Source organism: Netta rufina, assembly GCF_964035555.1.
Source record: "Netta rufina genome assembly, chromosome: 1".
Taxonomy (NCBI): Eukaryota; Metazoa; Chordata; class Aves; order Anseriformes; family Anatidae; genus Netta; species Netta rufina.
The window spans coordinates 170,959,508-170,980,034 of record NC_140123.1 but is presented as its reverse complement, the minus strand read 5'-3'; the positions used below and the strand labels follow the sequence as shown (position 1 = coordinate 170,980,034).

The following is a 20,527-nucleotide window of genomic DNA, read 5'->3' as shown; positions in this document are numbered from 1 at the left end:
TATTAGGTCAAGGGTAAGGGCAGTTTCTGTCTGCAACTGGATGTACTGCTGTTAATTCAACTCTGCATTTCCAGGCATACCCTGCTGAGCAGTTCTGGGTTCCACTTCGCCGTAAACTTCCCCTGTAGGATGGAGCACAGAGAAGTTGACTGGCTTTCCTAAAGCAATATAGAAAAGATTGCCAGATGTCTGGGGATAAATTCAAACCCTGGCTATTCCCTGCTGTGATCTGTTGATACCCTGTTTTCTAGCATGTTTTCTTCACAAAGTGATTTCACATTTTCTTCAGTGTATAAGATACATGGTTAATAGCATAAAGCCTTACTTATCAGTTCCGTGATCTGAAAGAAGTAAGCATGCACATTGGGATACCTGGGATTTCGGCAAGGCTAAGATTTAGATATAGTTTGGCAGTGAGGCAGGTTGTGTACTGGGGTTTGAGAAGGATGCTAAGCTCAGATTTTTGTTAAACACTCCAAGAAACTCTGTGTGGTGAATGCTAGACATACTACGTGTTGTTTTCTAATGTACTTTTTTTCTATATTTAGAATATGACCATACACAAAATAATGTTGTGCTTTAGTTTGAATTTCAGAGCATTTTTTAATCCCAAACTTTCTGGGGGCTTCTCAAGGAAGCAACTGACTGGAATGGATATAGAAACTACCTTTTTTCTATTTACAAAGCATACGAAAATGGAATTGTACCACCTAAGGGTGGTGATTCATGCTAATTCAATTTGTGGCTGCTCTGAAATGGTCAGTGGAGACTCTTAACACCAGAAAGAAAATCAGGCTGTTGCTGTCTCATCAGGAGCAATGAAAAAACATGTGAAAAACTGGTTTTGGGATGTGAGAGCATTAGAAGGTTCCTGGGGAACTTGTATTGTTCTTGAAATGATTGAGTAAGGTATGTGGGGTGCATATAAATATTTCTTTGTATGGACAGTGTAGGGTCTGTATATACCCACATGTGGACACGAATATTGTGCCTTGTATGGAGTGATCCTACTGGTAGTTTGGGATCTGCTAGATGTTATAGGGTAGAATTAGCAGTGCGGGTTCTTTTTTTTTTTTTCTTTTTTTTTTTTTTTTTTTCCCCCTTTTCAAGCCTTATTCGTTGCATTATAATAGCAGAATAGGTTTTAATTCTGTTTTGCACTCTTTGCCTCTCCATATTCCCCCTCCCCCTGGTTTGGTGTTTAGGAGATGATAGCAGTAAAGACGAGAGCATTTGTCATAGTTTCTTTGCTTGTTCATGTGGCTCTTAGTACCTGCTGGTCAGTCCTGGCTTGAGGAAGGTGCTGAACGTAACGTGGGCTCAGATTAGATCCAGTGACTGGGACCATTCATCCTGATATTCTGTTACTATCTTCTGACCATAATTGCTAGAGACGTACATAAATGTTTTTATGTACTGATAAGTTGTGTAATTCCACAAATACGTATCAGGTTTTTTTCTAGTCTTAAAATCTGATGATTTTAATAGGGGATTCCAGCATACTAGGGTAAACTTCCTAACTCACATTCAGTGGTTAAAACTCGTCTGTCATGCTGATTGGTAAAGCTGAATGTCTCAGCTATGCAGATAGCAATAATGCTGTGAAAAGAAGTCTGCTGTGAAAATGTAGTCTGGGGAAAAAAAAAGCTTCTGTTTTGAATGTGTGAACTTCCCTACCGAACATACGGGATCGCTGTCTTGAGCATATTGTTCTTACAAAGTTAACAGGGCTGGAACTGCTAGGCAGGGAAAGTTGTTCTCCTTGCTTTGTTCTGGCTGCCCAGCCAAAGGCTTGGTGGTCCAGTGTTGCTCCTTAGTTCAATTAAGGCAGTCCTTGGCCTGCTTCTTTTTATTCGTTCTCTTTTCAGCAGAACTCCTGAAGGTGGATTTCCTGAGGATTTGAAACATGAGCGCCACTGCCAGAACATCTATCCTCTTTCCTTGCAGCTCTGGGCTAGTGACATGAACAGGGGCAGTAGGATGCGTTGGAAGAAGCAAACAGCGGTTCTTGTAGCTAGCTCCTTTGACAGGAAGAAGAATGGGACACTTCCGAAAAATGTGGTAATGAGCAGGGAATTACCTTGCTCATACTCTTAGCACACACTCATTGAATTGAATTGGAGTTCTGGAATTGGGTGTATGTGACAAAAACATGGTGGGCCCCTAGAACTGACAAGAAACAGACAAGATAGGCTAAAATGAACTGGTACCTACTGGAAAGGGAAGGAAGCCTGTCTTCTGTTAGATGCTTCCCAAAGCTTTGTTAAATATCATCAGAATGAATCCTTTGTTTCTTGCCCTTAGGTGGGTGTATGGTGTGTTTTCTTCATAGAAGCAGAACTGATTGGTATGCTTTAATAATAGTATAGCTCAAGGAACAAACTTTCAGTTAGGTAGTTGGATACAGTTTTCATTACTGTCTGTTAGGTGGCTGTAAGATTCCACTGGCTGTGAGTGGTTTGACTATGAAAAACTCAGTTATTTTCAACTTCAGACTGCTATTGTAAACGGGTCTGGGATTCAGTTGCGTTGGACTATACGTACCTCCAGAATCACCAGTTACTCATGGTTACAGTGAGAAAGTAAAAAAAAGCAGCTCAAAGATACAAACAATTGCTTTTTTTTTCTCTTGCAGGAAGTGGTACGCAGTGAGCTTAGTGTTGGATGTTTTAATTGTTGCTCATCTAAAATGAAATTCAGTCAAAATAAGGTACTATCCTTAGTGTGGCATACGGAAAAACATTCATCACCAACTGCAGCTAATATTGGCACTTAGATTCGTCAGGCTGTAGTGTGAGAGCAGAGGAGATGCTTGTGATGGGGGAGGCTTAGAACAAGGCATTGGAGTTGGATTTAGGCTAGGTAAAGTAGTATAGATGAGCAGCGATAAGCAGAAAACTTTAGAAGGGGATTATGCATGACGTAAATGACAAAGTTCAAGTGTTTTCTTACTCAGAACTATAAAATAGCTATAAAGTACTTTTTCTGCATAGGGGATAAACAGTGTTCAAAGACAAACTTGAATTGGGCTCATTCTTCTAAATCTAACCCGTATATGGTCACTTGAGGTAAGACTTTTCTAGACATTTAGTTATCTAAAATGCAGATGAATATCTGTGGGGCTTTTCCCAAAGCATTTTAAGCTCTTGAAATAAATGACTCAGATCATATAAGAGACCAGCTGCTGTGTAAGCACACGTGCTTGCTGTCCCTGACAGCATTATATATGAAAAGAAAGGTCCGTTCAGGCTTTGTACTGGTAAGTTCATTCATGTGGCTCTCACTGTGTGTTGTCCTTCACCTGCCTTCACAATGCAATGGGATTGTGTCAACTTCTTGTCGAGTCAGCATAGTATTTTGTCAGGAGAAGGGCAAATTTGACTTCTGTCTGCATCCTAGGGTTCTCTTTATCCTAGAGTTGGATATCTCTTCCTGCTTTGTTTTTGTTTTGTGATGTTACTCAGAACCTCAAGTGTCTATGGGCACTTCTGGGAGTTGGGTCTGAAGTTATTTCTCATGGAAAGTTGCTGCTAAGATCAGTAGGTGTTACTCTGAGGTCTGGCATACTGTCTGAAAGACGAGGTCACCCAGTACAGGTGCTGCTTAAGGTTGTGATCTGAAATAGGTGGCAGTTAAGTTGCTCTCGCTGTTTCTGCTACAATAATTTGTCTGGGGAGTGGTTGATGCAGTGAAAAAAAAAATCTTTGGAAATTTCAGGAAGTTCTTGTGTGTCCTCTTAAGTCCTTAGAGGAGAGGCATCTCTTCCTAGTGTTTTTGATCTTTCCACGTTACTTGTTACAGAAACAACTGTTAGGGTAATCCTTACTATATTTGCTGTAACTTTTGACGTGCTAATTCAGAGAAACTTTTAATAGTTACCTATGTTGTAAGTGGAAGCTTACACAAAGCACAACTTTAAGAGTAATTCTCTTCCACTGACATTCCTTTCTTTAGGTTTCTAAATCTCTCAGGTGTTAAAACTTGCATGGAATTTCGTGCAGGGAATTTCATTGATAACAAGCTAGACTTGCTGTATGAAAGACAAGAAGCGGATTATTCTGCTCCCAGGCCTGCAGATTGCTATTAAAGTTGTGTGGTATTTCACAAATACCTGTTAAAACCCTGCTTGCCTTCTAAGATCACCCTCTCAGAAGAGTTGTCGTGGTGGTGTTTGGAGAGTTCCTGTGTTGTGTGGATATTTATGTTGCCTGTGCTTGGCAACTCTGACTTACCTTTGGCAATATAATAGCTTATTCTATTGACATGTGAGCACATGGCTCTGTTTCACCTTTTATATATTGCTTTGAACTTTAGTTAGCAAATAAAAACATCTGCTTTAGGTGATACAGAAGGAAATCTGGATGAGTATCCTCAAGACTAATTTCTGACCTCGCTTTCTTCTGCATTTGGTGACTTTTGGATCAAGATCAGTAGATAGGAAAAACTCTGGACTGCCTTGATGAGGAAAAGCCAAACAGAATAGTTAACTTTCTGTAGGATTCCTGACAATTTTAAACTCTGGCATTCTTTGTGGTGTGTCAGAAACAGCTCTTAAAAATGAGGAACAAATTTGTCAAGACTCGTAGCAGAGTATACCAGAAAAGTCCAAACAAATGTTACGTAGTGCAAAATAGTTCGCCTTAGCTGAGAAATTCAGAACTTTTTAGTTCTAAAGGAAAGAAAACAGCCTATTCACCTTTGCAGTGGATTTTTAGTAAAAAAACAACAACAACAACAAAAAATCGTTATGAAAAGTGTATTTGAAACAAAAATGTTGCAACTTTATAGTTAGTGTATTTTAAGGAGATAGCTGTTTGCTTCTGTCAGAGTATTTAGAACTAACTTGGTAGACATACCTTAAAAGTGCTGCTGTTTGTAGACATGCACAGAACTTCCCTTATGCCAAGCCTTCAGATTTTCTTAAAATACTTCTTCAACATTACTATTGTAGGCCATGCTTTTTGCGGAGTAACGTCATGAGAAATTACAAGTAAGACTGCTTGCTCGGGGAGCAGGCGTGCAGAAGAGGTCTGGCAGGATCTGATTTCAAAAGCTATCAAAATGAATTGAAAGTTTGCATTCCATCCCCCAGCGCGTGGTAGTTTTCACAACAGAAAAATCAGTTTCTGATGAGAGAATTAAGGGTGATCTAGGATCCGACAGGTCTGTAACTTTTCCATGGTTTATGGAGAATTGCAGACCAGACAGGAGTGGGAAAGCAAAAAGCAAACTTGTGTTTCTTCTGTTAAGAGCCTCTGCCAACTCTGATAGCATTCTTCAAGTGTGGTGCAAATTTCTTTCTGCTGAGGACAGATAGCGCAATAATCGTTGTGGTGGAGGCCTTTTAAGGAGGAGCCCGTGATAATCAAGGACTTAAATTTAGCATAGCGTTGTAGGAACCCCCCTTCGCACTGTTTCCTGAAGTATCCTGGTAGGAGGGGAGAATCATGCCTGCAGTCATTCTATTCCTGGGGTCCAATTGTATTTCTAAAAACTCGTGTGCATTTAACACATGTTGACGTGTATTTCATGTGGGAGTACTAGGTTGCAAAACTTTGGCTTAATGCTTACCCAGCGAAGCTGGCAGGAGTGCTGGAGTTGTACCAGACTGATCCCTGTCACGCTTCGAGCCTTGTGCTTCAGAAATGGCGTGGACATGTGAACGGCAGGCTAGAGCTGCTGTTTGGAAAAGTTGTTTGATCACTTCACAAAAGAGCTTAGGCAAGTAAATTAAACGAGTACCTCGATTCTTGCTAATGAAAATGCTGGTCCGGTGCTGTGGAGAAGCACAAAGTCCACTGTAATCATGAGGCATTTATTCCTTATGAATTTAAAACTCCTGCGAGTGCTTGCATTCTCTGGTAAAATTACTTGTGTTTTTGTGATTTGTGTTAGATTGAGAGGGGTAAGTTGATTCTGAAATCAAGGTACATTAAGAAGAAAAAGTGATTTTCACAGGATTCATGTTCTCTAAGAACTTCTGTAGCAGTATCTTTGCCCTGACTCTTCTCTTCTTGGCTTCTGTTGTTGCTGCTGGTAGGTCTAGTGTTGTGGAAGCAGGTGACAAAGCCTTTACTGTGATTATAATAAATGAGGACAGGATGTAACTCTGCCTCTGATCAAAGTAACCGTGATGTCTTCTGTCCACTGAAGAATTTGGATTAAGAAAAACTTGGAAAAGAAAAGGGTTGAAGGATGGAAGGAAGCGTGCTGCTGGATGCAAGAGTAGATGGGAGAAGGACTGCACAACTTGAAGATGACTTCAGACGGGTCCTTTCTGTAAGGAGGGTTTGTTCTAGTGCTGATGTCTGATGCTGAGCCGTGTTGTAAACAAAAAGATCAAGTTTTTGGGTGAAACTGATGACATGAAAGGTGTGCAGTCAATGTCAGAGAGCAGTCTCTTTCTGGAAAATGAAGAATTGCAAAACAATCCAGATGCTTTGACTCCATGCAGGTATAGTCTCTGTGCAGCTGATAAGACGCTGCCTTGATGTTGTCTCCATACTTCTAGTTTCTGTCCAGGTGAATACAGGCTTTGGGCTTACGCTTCACTAGTCTGAGGTGCTGCTAGTATTCTTTCCTAGAAACTTTGGAGATTTTTTTAGAAGTTTGTCCATTCAGTCAGTTTCTCAGCCCAGCTGGAGGAGTTAAAGACATGTTGGTAATGGAGGTGGAAGGCTGAATCAAGTATTTTTGGATAACTTGAGCATACCATGTCATGAGTAAGAAATGTGTCCTCATCAAGAGATACCAGTTGTAATAAGGAAAAATAGGGGTGAGGAGACTATGGCTCTGACCTCCTGCACTTTGATACGATGGCTCCTTTTCTCCAAGATCCTCGTCAGTGTCCCCTTTTCCGTACTACTGTGCTGTACTTGCTGCAGTGCTTTTCAGTGCCATTTCTCAGTTCTGCTGTGTTTAGTCTACTGCGGAGGGTGAGAGGAGCAAGAGTGTGAGTGCATGCTAGATGTGTAAGGGGCAAACTGAACGTGACTGGGTGTAGTTGGAGGAGAAGTGCTGTACTGTGTGGCGTTTTCAGGAAACGAATACTTTGCAGAGGAAAGAATCAAATTTTCTGCTTACTTGGGAGCTTCTCGTATTGCAAGTATCTTGAAATAAAGTGTCTTTTTGGAGTCTTAAATTCCTTTAAGTGAACTCTGAGTAGCACTCTGAATTGATGTAGAAGGGTCATCTGATGTGGGAAGAGGAAGAGATGGGGTAAAGAGGTTTAATGTTGAATTAAGTGGCATTAAAACCTACTGAGTAGATCAGTTGTATTTCAGTGATGTGCTAGATAAGAAGCATAACTTTATAAATGAATGGTTGTAGAGAAGAACTGCCTTAGCAATTCTTCCGTTTTAGAAATAGAGAAGGGTGTTTATTTAAGTAAAGGTTGGAAGACTGCTTCTTACAAAGCAGTTGCTTGATGTGCATTCTGAGGCTTCCTTCATGCTGCCTTTATTCACTTAATACAGGGTTTATATGCAGGGCACATCTCCATAACGTTTTCCTTATTGAAAGGTACAAAAAACTTTTATACTTGGACTTTGTAGCACCTTGGGTGAATGCAGCATCAGTCTGTCCTCTTTAGGCAGGTGAGTAATAAGACATCACAAGAGGACTGTAGAGATGGATTGCATAAAACAGGCTGGTTTCTAAGGCCACACCTCGGTCTTAATTTTCCTTTTTTCCACAGAAGGTCAGTAAAATCTCTGAATCGTTTATCTGAGAAGCCTCAGACTTTACATTGACTTGTTAATGCATATATTGACCTTTGGATATTTGAATAGGCAGCGGAGGAAAACCACTCACCTTAACCATCCGCCTCCTCAATAGCCATCATCTCCCTCTGTTGTTACACCACAAAACATGCCTCAGCGCACTCGTTCAGCATTACTTACCCTGCTGTCTGCTCGGTGTCATCAGGCTGTACAAGAGGAACCTCTCATGGCCAGGATTCCCAAAAGCACATCACATCCCCAGCAAACAAAGCTTTATCTGAGTGTCTAGGCCTCTGTTTCTGCTGCTGGTTGTAGAGGACAGAAACCTAGCTAGGCCTAACCCCAAAACCCTCTGGCAGAAATTGTATCACGGAACATTTACTGCCAGCAGGGGGTTGGTTGCAGATCCCAGAAGGTGGCTGTGTGGATGTTGGTGGCGATGCGAGGTGGGCTGTCGCTGCCGGTTGTGAATCCCTCGCGCGTCTGCTGGGAAGTGGTGGAACACTGATAGTGAAACTTTGGGATCATCTCTGGCGTTTGACCTACATCTAAAAGTATGTTCTTCTTCAGACAGCACGCTCCAGACGCCCACGGAGGGGAATTGTTAATTTTTGAGTGACAAACGGGGCGGTGCATGGGTGACAAAGCCTTGAGAGGCCTCCTCTGGGCCCTGGCAGTCCTGCTTGTGCTGCTTCCCCTGCAGATGCCTTGGAAGGAGTTTGCTGTTACTTCGTAAAGAAGGGGGAATGATTAATGAAATTCCTCGGCGTGCTATTGAAGAGGAGAGCGTGAGGTCAGGTTTATCGGGTCTGTTTCTGTATCAGCTTGGACCTGCTGGGTGATCAAAGGCAGCTTCTGGAGGTGAGAGGCACGGCGCGTCTCAATGACAAAGCTGGAAGGGGGAAGCTTGCTTTTAAGACAATGCCACTCCGGGGAAAGTTTGCCTAGCTAAGAAAAAAAGGTTAGAGATGCAGACATCCTTCTGGACAAGAAACTAATGGTGCATCTTATTTAGGGGTTTTCTGTTGATTTCTAAAAGGCTGTGGGCTGCTGCTTATCTGGGAGCAGCTCTGGGTAAAGCTGTGCCTGAACTCTTGTGGGAAATGGGAAGCTAAGTTGTATCTAAAGGGTATTTCGTGTTTGCCTGCTTCATATTTTGTATAATACATCAACCACTTGTTAATCCTGATAAAACCCTAGGAAAAAAAAAGGAAATGGAGCATTAAGAACATGGGAAAGAGCCCTAGTGCTGTATTGTCTGTACAGTGCCCTTTTTGCTCTTAGTTTTTTTTTCCTCAGAAAACCAGAAATACCAGCCTGCTGAGTACTGCTCAGAGCTCAGCCCTTCAGGATGGGCTCAGTGTATGCACAGCCTGACTCAGTGATCCCGGCTGTATTGTGACCTCTGTCTGATCAACACCGTGGGCATTTTTTTAGCTTCACCTTGAGCGCAAATGTGGTTGCGTGCTAGGGAATTGCCCACAAAGCAGCTCCCAATGTGTTTTTTTATGTATAACTTGGAAAGCTGTTTTTCTCTTGACCTTCAGATAAAAGTGCTGTTTATGAAGTAACAACAAAAATGCGCAGATTTAGTACGTGGCATATGAAGTAGGGAAGGACAATGGGATGTTAAATCCAGGCTTGTTTTATTGTGCTCTTTATGTTGCGTGGTGCTAAAGTCATTGCTTTGTGGGAAGACCAAACTGGAAAAAAATAATTGCACAAAAATAGCAGCTCTGGAAACAAGGTGTCCTGGTGATTTGAGGTGTAAAGGCCAAATAGGGTCTGTCTGTCCCTTTTGTAAGGGAATGAATAAATGTGTTGTGTTCTTGGCCATTCAAGAGAGGGCAACGCGCTGAGCTTCTTACACAAACTGTGGCATTATACTAGCAGCTGTATGGCCTGCTATGCTGCCTTAAAGCATGAGAGAAATGGCTTGTTTTGAGGAAGGAGAGTTAATTTTTGCTTTTGTGAGCTTTGTTGTATAGTTTAAACACCTAGCTTTGGAACAGTGTGTAGCCTTTTTAGGCAGTCTGGTTACTTCTAGGAGACCAGGCTGTTGCTTGCTCTGAAAGCTCACCTTCATCATGGCACGGCACCTGCTCGCAGCTAAACCTGTGTCTTGCGCAAAAGCAAGCAAGCTGTCTTCCTCCCTAGGATCCTCTCGGGCACCTATTTTCAGAGGTTTATGGACACTTCCAGGCTTTGTACGGACAGACCATTGTTCAGCAGTTCTGCTACTGTTGGTGCAGCAAGCAGTGATGGTCAGACCAATGTCTGAACAGTTAAAAGGACAGGTACAGTCGAAAGCAGGTTTTGAATACAAAAAAATCCTTAAGTGAGCTTTATCTTGAATTGGTTAATGGCTTTGCTCTGGTAACTGAGGGCCTTTTAAGAGTTCTTGCCTCGGTGCTCTCCATTTGAATGTTGCCTTTGCTGCAGGCTGGCCATAGTACTATAGTGTAGTACTAATATTTTGCACCTGAAGTCTGTCTGGAAGGAGAGTGACAGTATTTTTACATTGGAATCCCTTTAAGACAGGAATCTTTCCTGCTTGTGCACGATTGCAAGGAGTGTTTCTATACAGACCAAGCCCCTCGGGGGAATGGCAGTATATTTAATTGCAGCTTCCTGATAGTTCTTAGACCTTCTGTGTTTTAATAACACTTGCATTTCGAGTTTGCTCTCCATCTTGAACTTTGGAGTTTGAGGAAAGCAGACGGCTTCCTACTCGAATGTTTTAGCTGCTTGGGCTGCAGTGTTTTCAAGGTGGTGTTTCCCTTCTGAATATCTTGTTTTTTACATTTCAGTGTTCATTTATCAAAGTCTTTTAAGTCTTTTTCTTTGCCTTATGATGTATACAGAGCTAAAATATTAGGGAGAGAGGAGAGAAGAGCTAATACAGGAGCCTGTTGTGATTCTCTTGCAAACAAAGGTATTCTTACCATTGTAAAGTTCTTGTGGGTGTCTGAAGTGCGATGTTTTTCCTTACAATATTTGGCAACTGCTAATAAAAGCAGCTTTGGTGTTTTTTCTGCTTTTCCTCCTACATAAAGCAGCAGCCTATAATGGAGACCATTTGTGTATGTGTGTGCAAGGAATGTAATATTAACGATTTTTTTTATAATGCATGGCAAATGCACTTCTGAGCCTTTTTTCTAACAGAACACAGACAGCTGTTTCCTCATTGAAATACAGTCTGCGTTGTAGCATGGTGTAAAAGAATGTAAGTGCAAGTTTGGGTGCCATAAAACAATTTCTTACACTGGTAGAAATAAAACTGGGGAAGAGAATGCTTTCGTGACAGTTGCTTTAACCTTCCACAAACAGGGATGGTGGAAAATAATTTTGTAAATAACCTAGCAGCTTAATGTGCTCTTGCTCAAATGTGCTGTTTTACTGCATGTGCTCCCCTGGAATTAATGTAGGCACAGAGGAGATGGTGTTGGGTGTGAAGACCTCCTTCTGGGGGTGTGTGGGAACTGGAAACAGTAGGGTGAGTGTTTGGGGCCTGGCCCTTGGTTCTTCTAATGCATATCCCCCTGCAGCTGTGTGTGAGGTGTGAAGCACAACCAGGCTCTTCTGCCTGGATTTCTCACCTTTCTATACAACTGGAGATGTAAAGTGCAGTATTATTTTCTTGCTCATAGTGATGTTCTCAAGTTTGGTCTGTTTCATGGTGTGGCTGCACAGGTTCTTGTTTAAGCTCGTTTACCTGTACCTTCACCATTTGTCTACAGTTATTTTTACAGGGTCTTCTAGTAGAAAAAGTCAACTCCCAGGCTTTCTTCGTGCACTCAGCTTACACATTTTTCCTCCTTTTTGAAATGAGCAGTGTGTATACTACAGCTCTGCAGGTTTTTTTCCCGAGTCTTGCTTTGGTTGATGGTGATATTTAAGAAACAGGAGACCAGAAAGAAGGAAAGACAGACTCTTTCTTAATATTTGCAGGAGTCGGTGTGAGATGTCAGCTCTACTTGAAATAGGTACTTCAGCACAGTAGGTTCTAGCTGCTAGCGCTGTTCCTGGAGTGAAAGTGGCAATAAGGTAGACAAAACTTTTCTCTGAAGTCAGCTCTGATGTCTTGGCAACTGTTTCAGTTTTGGATTTAATTCATAAGGCTTTTTGCTTTTTTTTTTTTAAAGTGAACTTTTTAAGAACTGACAGCCAACTCTTCTGTTTCTATTTTTTACAGCCATTACACAGATCAAAATAATTTAGTTTTATCTTTAAAACACAAACTTACTATTTCTAGTGTTTTTGGTGATTAATACAAGTAGAGGACTGAAACTAGTATTTTTATTTCAGTGAAACTCAACCTAATGAGAAGCTCTTCCAAAACACTAGTCACCATAAGTATGGACTGAATTAATGTGGCTCTCTTAAGAGCATCTGTCAGTGTTCAGGTCTGTGCAAACCAGTATTGAAATAGGCAAGAGTAGATCCAACTGCTTCTAGGCAGGGTGATACAGCCACAAGATAGAGGTGTTGTGAAGAAGCAGTGAAGAACTTGGAAGAAAAATTCTGGTATTTCCATCTCTTTTACCTAAAATACTGAAAGCTTTACTATTATTGGGGCTGATAGGAAATGTCTGGAAGTTTATTTAAAAAAAAAAAAGGAAAAACTTTCATTCTTTGACATAAGGGTTTTGTCAAAAAAAAAAAAAATCATAATTTGGTTACATCATCAACCCTTCTCACCCATCTCACCTGTTCACAAACAGAATTAATTCCAATTATATTGGGGGAAAAATATTAATGAAAGCTTTCTAACCTGGCTGAGACAGTTGAAAAACTGACTTGATGTCAAGGAGAGATTCAGCTGCTTATAAGTTCCCCAGCCCTTTGGGCAGGTTGTGCTGCTGCTCCAAATGGCATGGCCAAGGAGTGGTCAAACTGTACTCGTCTTACAGGTTGGCCCCTCCTGAGGGCTCTGCCAATTTAGGAGTACATTTCTTTTTTTTTTTTTTTTTTTTTTTTTTTTTTTTTTTTTTAATCTAAGGCACACAAAGGTGATCGGTAATGAAGGAATTGCTCGGCCTGACACATGGCTTTGTGTCTACATATAAAAGCACAGAGATTTTGTCTCCTTGTGGTTTCCACCTGAAATTGAACAACCTGGAGATGGAGGTCATCCAAAGCTACCCATTTGTTTTGAGTATTGCAAAGAGGAAAATACAGGCAGGATTATATTCTTTGAGCTGTCTGAAAGCTGGAGCTCCAGAATCACAAAGGGACTGTTTACTTTCAATGGGAGGTATTCATGGAAAAGCATCCTCTTAGGAGAAACTCCTCCTAAAGCCTAAGCGTATTACAGAAAAAGTGCAGAGAGATCCTGTGTGCCTATCTTAGGAGCTGTACTAACTCTTGCTCCCTGCACCATGAATGTTAGGGGTTAGAAGCTTTGAGACAACATCTTAGGGCTGCCTCTGACACCTACACAACGTGTCACCAGGTGGAATCAGTACTTGGCCGGAGTTACCCAAATAAAATGGTAGGACTCTTGGTTGATGTTGAGAGTACTCAGAGTATAAAATTACTGAAGACTTGTTCCTGAGGTCATGTAGGAAAAGGCAGCACTAAGGGTCTGTTGTGGGTAGCTGTGCTTCCAGTGGTGTGACTTCCTCTGTTAACAATGCATTATCCAGATAATTGCGTTTTTTGTTTTCATCCTGAGGAAAATGCTAATGGAAAGCCTTGAGTTACCCACTTACTGAGCACAAGCCTTCTCCAAGGCAAAATCTGGAAAAAATACAGCTTGTGTTTTGAGATTAGTCTGCTTGTGTCTTGGTAGACTGAGGGGAGAAAAGGAGCTTTCTGCTTGCAGGGAGGAACGTGCTTGCTTCTGCAGAGCCTGCTGGCTTGGAAGCGTGTTGCGGTGTGTGTGCTCCCTGACTTCTTTTGGAGGTGCTGTCTGGCACCTCTCTGCCATCACACTGAGATAACTGCCTACAGGTTAATTGGGATCGTTCTTGTTTCTGCTTCTGTAGCTTTATAGCTTGCTAAAGCTGCTTTGGAAAGCCAATTTTTGGCTTATATCGAATCATCTGTTCTTTTAGAAGTAGATGGTGGGACTACAATGGGTCTGTTAAAAATGCTAGCTTGAGCAGTAGTGAGCAAGAAACAAGTTTAATACAAATTTCTAGCTTTTAGGAAGGGAATTAAGAATAAAGTATATTTAAATAATACACATTGGAGAACATCAGTGTAACATTAGTAATCAATCCGTGGTGTTCCTGTGTTTTGAAGGGTGCCCAACCTCAGAAAAAATGTAGTAGAGCTCAAAAAAGGTTCAGGGAACAGTAACATGATGAAAAGCACCATATGGCTTCCTTAGCAAGGAGGACTGGGACCCTTCAGTGTGGAAGGGTGAGAACTGAGGGATGGGCTGGGCGATGAAGTAAAGGGATGAGTAGCATGGAGAAGGTGAACACAGCCTGATTACTCACTGCTTCCCGTAACATGAGGAGGAATTTCTCATGTTAGCAAGTGGTAAGTTCAGAAGAAGCAAAGAAAATGTATTATTTTATTATTTTTTTTTGCATTTTTTTCCTCTCCATGTGTGCCCATTTAACTTGTGGACCTCTGTCACTGTGTGTTGCTGAAGCTAAAAGTTTGGGGTTAGTGTGGGACTGGGCTAACGAGGGGCTGGGAACACCGGTATTGATCCATCTAGGGAAGGAAAGCCACGCTTCTGTCTGCCTCAGGAAACTTGCAGTGTGGATCTTCTTGTGGCTGGGAGAATGCTCTCTTGCCATATCAACATAGATGCTATGGTTTTATGCTTGGACGTTCATATTTGCCAGTGTTCTTTTGATTTCCCTGTCCATTGAGGAGCAGGTGGCTCTCAAATGAGCACAACACCCTGACACTGCTCGTGAATCTTTGGTTTGTGCCCATGTTGCTTTCCTTCCTATGTCAGTTTTGATGTTACCCACTGAAGCGTGGTGAGTGCTGTGGCTGCAAGATGGTAACACTGCTCAGGGTGAGGTACCACAGCCTCCAAGAGCTGCCTGTAGTAGAAGGACTGGCTGCTTCTTGGCATCTAAGTTTAGTGTTTGGAAAATAAATCTTGCTTTAGAAAAGAGGAGGAGTGCTGCTTTGAGCTGTTTGTCCTACTGGAAAAACTAAAGGAACCCCTGTAAACACCGCGTCTGTCTGCAATTGTTACTGATGTATTAGGCAGGAAAACGGGGGTGGTGAGTGGTTTTATTGTTGCTTTTAAGATAATTTTCATGGGTATGCAGAAACTAACCTTGTATGTTGATGCTGACTCTTTGTTTTCCTAAAATCCAGTATCTCTGTGAGATGGCTCAGTCTGAGCATTTGTGTTGACAGCTTTGGCTGGAGTGCTGTGGGGCTTTGCTGTGACCCTTCGTGTTGTGCTGGTGACTTCTTGTTACTGGAGGCTGAGCAGTTTCGCCACTCCCAGAGAGTTTAGCCTGTAAGTCATCATTTACAGGTTGTCCCCAGAGTGGTACCTGTAAATTAGATATTTTTAGGGTCATTGGTAGTCTTTTTAGTTAACCAGAATAGTATTTGTGTGCTGTTTTTATTTCTTTCACAGGCTTTTCGGTGATGTTGTTGTCTTGTTCTTGATTAACTAGCATTTAAATCAGGCCACTTCTAAAAAATGGAGTTTAAATAGCATCTCTCTTCCTGTTCAGATAGCAAGTTCATTTGAAGATGATAATCCCTTAATGTTTTTACTTTTTGTTTCGTCCTGAGTCAGGCACAATGATCCTGTTATCAGGCAGGCTGTTGCCTTGCTAGGAATAATGCTCTTCTTCCAAGGAATCCAACTTCCCTGCAGGATGTTCAGCTGTTACAGTATTATTGGGGAGTAGATACTGTTCCCTTTGTCAGGTTTTTGTCATTTTTCCTTCCAGGAAGATACTCAAGCTTTTTCATCCTGCAACTTGTATTCCTGTGTAGCGAAGAAAAATTAACATGCTTCTCAGTTTGGCTTCTCTCTGGGTGTCTGAGATGCTGTGTTCAGGAACTGTTTGTCGCATCCTTTCTTCCTGAGGGCAGCAGATCTTGGTTGGCTAACCTGGGAGAAGATCCCCAGAACAACAGCCTGGAGATCATTTGGAGAATGATCTCAATAGCTTTTAGTTTTGTCATATAAATAGGTGACAATTTGTTCTTTGAAGCTCGTAAACATTTGCACTTGATAGATAAGCCACTGTGAAGTTGTTGCTGTATAGTCGAGGTCTTGAACCCTTTTTGAGGAGAAGCCTCAAAAGTGTATTGCCACATAAACTTTTCCATTAGTAATTATCTATTAAATACTTACTTTGGTAGAATAAGAACTTGTTAGTGTTGGAAGTAAACTTGTGTATTTTAAGAATTCTGAAAAAACTTTCTGAACCAATAGAACCAATAATACGTAGATAGATGTCATATGAAATAACTGAGACGTGTTGGAGGAGGTGATGAAAATTTTAAATCCTGGACAAAATACTCAGAGGGTTGGAGCACCTCTTGTGAGGAGAGGGCTGGGGATGGATGTTCAGCCCAGAGAAGAGAAGGCTCCAGGGAGAGAGACCTCATTGCAGCCTTTCAGTACTGAAAGGGAGCTTATAAAAAAGATGGAGAACAACTTTTTACTCGGGCAGATATTGATAGGACAAGGAGGAATGGTTTTAAATTTAAAGAGGGTGGATTTTAATTAGATGTTAGGAGGAAATTCTTTACTGTGAGGGTGCCCAGAGCAGCTGTGGCTGCCCCATCCCTGGAGGTGCTCAAGGCCAGGCTGGATGGGGCTTTGGGCAACCTGGTCTGGTGGGAGGTGTCCCTGCCATGGCAGGGGGGTACTGGGTGGTTTTTAAGGTCCCTTCCAACCTAAGCCATTGTATGAAATTTTAAATAATAGAAAAAGACGTGGTGGTGGTGGGGAATTCAGAACCAGAGGAGTTATTGAAGTAGTTGAGGAATTACCTTATTGACTGAAGTTAATCAAGGTTCTGGGTTCATTATCAGTTGTTAATTGCATGTGCAGGTGATAAATTGCTATGGTTGCATTTTGCATACTTACCTCTTAAGGCATTGGGCATCCAACCTAATGTTAACATCTTACGTGACATGTATCTATCTCACTGGTTAATTGCCTATAAAATCACAAACTTCGGAAATCCTACTATATGAGTTATAATAATCAATTACAGGGACTAACTCAATTTTGTCAGATCATTTTGGCGGAAAGTGATTTTTTTTTGCCTCTCTTTAACAAACACAAATGGCGATCAAACATTGACATACCTCATCTGGATTGCTTCATAAAGTCAATGTTTTAATTTATTTAAATATGAAGCTGCTCACAGGACAGACTTTACAATGAGAGTGGGGAAGTTGTGATCTTACATCACCATTGCTTCACTTACGTGCTGTCCTGTACTGGGGTACGTGGAACTGCAGCAGGTAGTTTTCAATTTGAGTATTTAGAGCTGGGCATATGCTCTGTTTGTTCCTGAAACAAACACTGCTGAAATACCTTTGTCAGATACATGGAAATCTGCACATTGTTTGGGCTTCTGTGGCCTCTCCCCACGTAAAACCATACAGTCAAGATTTCAGGTCTGCTCAGTGAGGCTGACTTTGGGAAAAGTCCACAGCTCTCCTGTCTGGGTAAGTAATGATCAGACTGGGAGGCTGGCAGTCAGCTACAGCCTTGGCTGGATTTCTCTAATCCCGTTTTAGGCTATTCAGATTAAAAGTTCAGTGTGCTGGAAATGTTCTGCTGAGTTAATGAATGAAGTTCATAGGAGCTTTGTGAAGTCGGTAGCTCGATAGCCTGGTAGGCAATGGCTGAGAATTTGCACGTATAGAATGAAGTTGTGTAGGGCTTGGCTTTACACAAGTGCTTGAGCATCCTCTGCTTGGATCATGTTTATTGATCTGCTATCCAAATCAAATATTCATGGCTGCAAATCAGCACGGAGCAGTGCGTCCCTTCAAAAGCTACCTGGTTTTGGTGTGCTTTCACCATCAGCCTGACGGCACTTGCAGCCTAGACCCTCAAGTCTGTGTCAGGTTTCCCAGGACGTTTCCTTTTTCTCTTTTGTGTTTGAGCTTGGTGAACCGAGGTCAGTAGGAACTTTGTTTCCTGTTTGAACAGGACGCAGAGCTGCTCACTTCTGTGTCAACTCAGACTGGGGGTGGCAGATTTTGCAGCTCAGCAAGGCGAGGTGATGTGTTTTAATGGGGATTGCTTCCTACCCTGGTAATTTTTCAGCCATTAGGAGATCATTCTCAAGTATAAGTGTAGGACAAATAACTTGACTAGCTTCAGCTTCTCTTGCTTGAAAATTTTATTCTTGTAGCTAAGAGGAATGTAATAAACCAGCTTCTGTTTTCAGGAGCTGTGGAAACTCGTATTTAGGATGGAATGGTCATTTAGGCACATTGCACTCTTCACTGATGCTCTGTGCATCATCTCCTACTCCCATCAAAACAGAAAATGCTGCTGAGTTGTACAGCTTTGTGTTATGTAGGTTATTATTGTTAAAAAAAAAAAAGCAGTTATACTCTTTTTGAACTAGACACCTTAAGAATGTAAACTCCTCAGATTATTATTTCAATACAGTTGAGACATTAAAGCAAGAATTTAGCAAACAGCAAACACATTTTTTATGTTTGCATGCCAATAGCTGTGAAATACGTAGATAAATGAGGTTCTGGTTTAACTTAAATGCTACCACAATGTGATATAAAATGCAGAGTTTAAGTCAAATGTTAATAGCTGTCTAATTGTCATTTTTCATGTTATGGACTTGTTTGTTTTTATCTAAAGAATTGTTATAAACTTACAATGATTGTATATTTTTTTTTTACTGTTTTCAGACTATAGAATGAATTAATTTTTTCTCTTTGTTTTGATAGTCAAGAATCCCTTCAGTGATGAACTACGAGATATAGAAGTAAGTAAAAAATAAAAAATAAAAAATTGAGATATTAGTCTTGAATGATTGTATAAAAACATACTAGATCTGTTCAGAAGGGTGCGGGTTCCAGAATGTTTTGTATAAGGTGTTTCTTGCTACTTTAATGTTTTAATTTTTTGCTTTTTCATTTTGGGCAACATAACCAGTATTACAATATTTGGTTGATTGCTTTATATACTGACAAAATGTCACACAACTTTTCTTGTAGAGCTATGAGGAAAAAATGTGTTGTAGTAAGATTTTTGAGGCTAAATTTAATCAATTTTCCCTTAATTTTTCTATTTGGCTTTTCAGCCACGGAAACACAAGCTGGTAAGAGATAATTGTCTTGAAACTCCAGGATCTTATTTAGTGCCATGGAAGAGCAAGAGCTAGGTCATCTACAGAAAATGGATTAGAAAATTTCTTTTTCACTTGGAGTCAATTCTATTATTTGTTCCTATATTCACTCTTTGAACTGGAATATGAGAATAGCCTGTTTTGAGATGTCACCACTGAAGGTATCTGGGTTATTGAGTTCTGAAGCATGGATTTTGGTGCTTCTCTCTTCTGGCCTTTCTGCCTGGGCTGTAAACAGCGGTCTTCTCCTAAGCATGTCCATGCAAACATCACGAGATAATTGTGTATGTTTTTTTTTTTGTCTAAGGTTGAGCTCTCCGAAAGTAAATTGTTGCATATTTTCAGATTTCACTGAAATCTTTCTTAGAAGAAAGAATCTTTCTGAACAAATGAAATTTTGAGGGGTAAATTATGTGGTACCCCCAGGCAAACAAACTGACCTTAGAGCGCTGCTCTTTGGGTACGCATGTGGTAGAGGACTGACTTCCCTCTTCTGCCATGCTTGACCAGGCAGGGGATGGGTTAACAAGGTTGGTTAACTTCCTGGGGAGTACCACTGTAATACCAATTTAATCTTAGTGATGAATTTGTAGGACCAGAATATGGGAGGCAATGCTGGCAATTTTTGGTATTGGCTATGGGAAATAATGTGTCAAATGTCTGATCAAAGAAATGAAGCTTTCTTCCTTTTGGTAGCAGTTTTCTTGCGGAAAATAATGGGACCATTCACATTTTAAAATGTTGTCATGTAGCACTAGTGCAACAGGGAGTTACACTAAAAATATGTATTTTTTTCAATGTGAGTAAAATCAGATATAAAAACTGTCAAAACTGGAAAATCAGATGTAAAAATTTCAGCATATCTTTGAACAAAGTAAAGTCTTTATTCATATCTCATCCATTTGAGTCTGCCCCAGGAAGAACTTAAAAACAAATAAAAATCCGCAGCCTTTTAGAAATTTATTACTTAGTGCATAGAAGTGCTTCTTACCTTCGTGTTTTGAATAATTCATTCTAATGCAAAAGGTTTCTGCCTGTATTTCAATGAAACTGCTCAATGTCTTGGTAAAGGAGTTTAACTCTTGTAAGTAACAGTTGGGACATCTCATTTTCATCCTTGTTCTGGGAAACAGGCCTTTTTATACTAGCAGTATATGCAGGAAGCATTAACAAGAGTGTGTAGACCACTTTTTTGTAGATGGCAAAAAATCTAACGTTTCTATGAATCTCACGTGGGGAATATGGCCATAACACACACCAGTGTGGCTTGCATGAAGTGTCACTTCATGTTTTTAAGAGTAAAACTTAAAAATGTACATAGTAGCTTTCAGAAAAGCTACTTATTTTTATTTTTACATAGTAGCTTTCAAAAAAACAAAAATAGTAAATAACCTTCTGAGCTGTCAGTTTCAACTTGGAGATCCAATGGAGTCCAGGCTGCAGTCTAGTTCAGCTTGTCAGGATCTGAAATACTTGTATTGTAAATAAATGTTTTGATTCAGAGTCTATTTTTTACATCAT

At 40.8% G+C, this 20,527-nt stretch overlaps 1 protein-coding gene across 1 annotated transcript in view; it reads left to right on the top strand.

Moving 5' to 3' along the window:
• LEMD3 (LEM domain containing 3) overlaps positions 1 to 20,527 on the top strand; it is a 48,058-nt gene that overhangs the window by 1,495 nt on the left and 26,036 nt on the right. Inside the window, exon 2 of the mRNA XM_084301693.1 lies at positions 18,606 to 18,643. Within this exon, the coding sequence (XP_084157819.1) occupies positions 18,606 to 18,643 (38 nt within the window). The remainder of the gene's footprint in view (positions 1 to 18,605; positions 18,644 to 20,527) is intronic.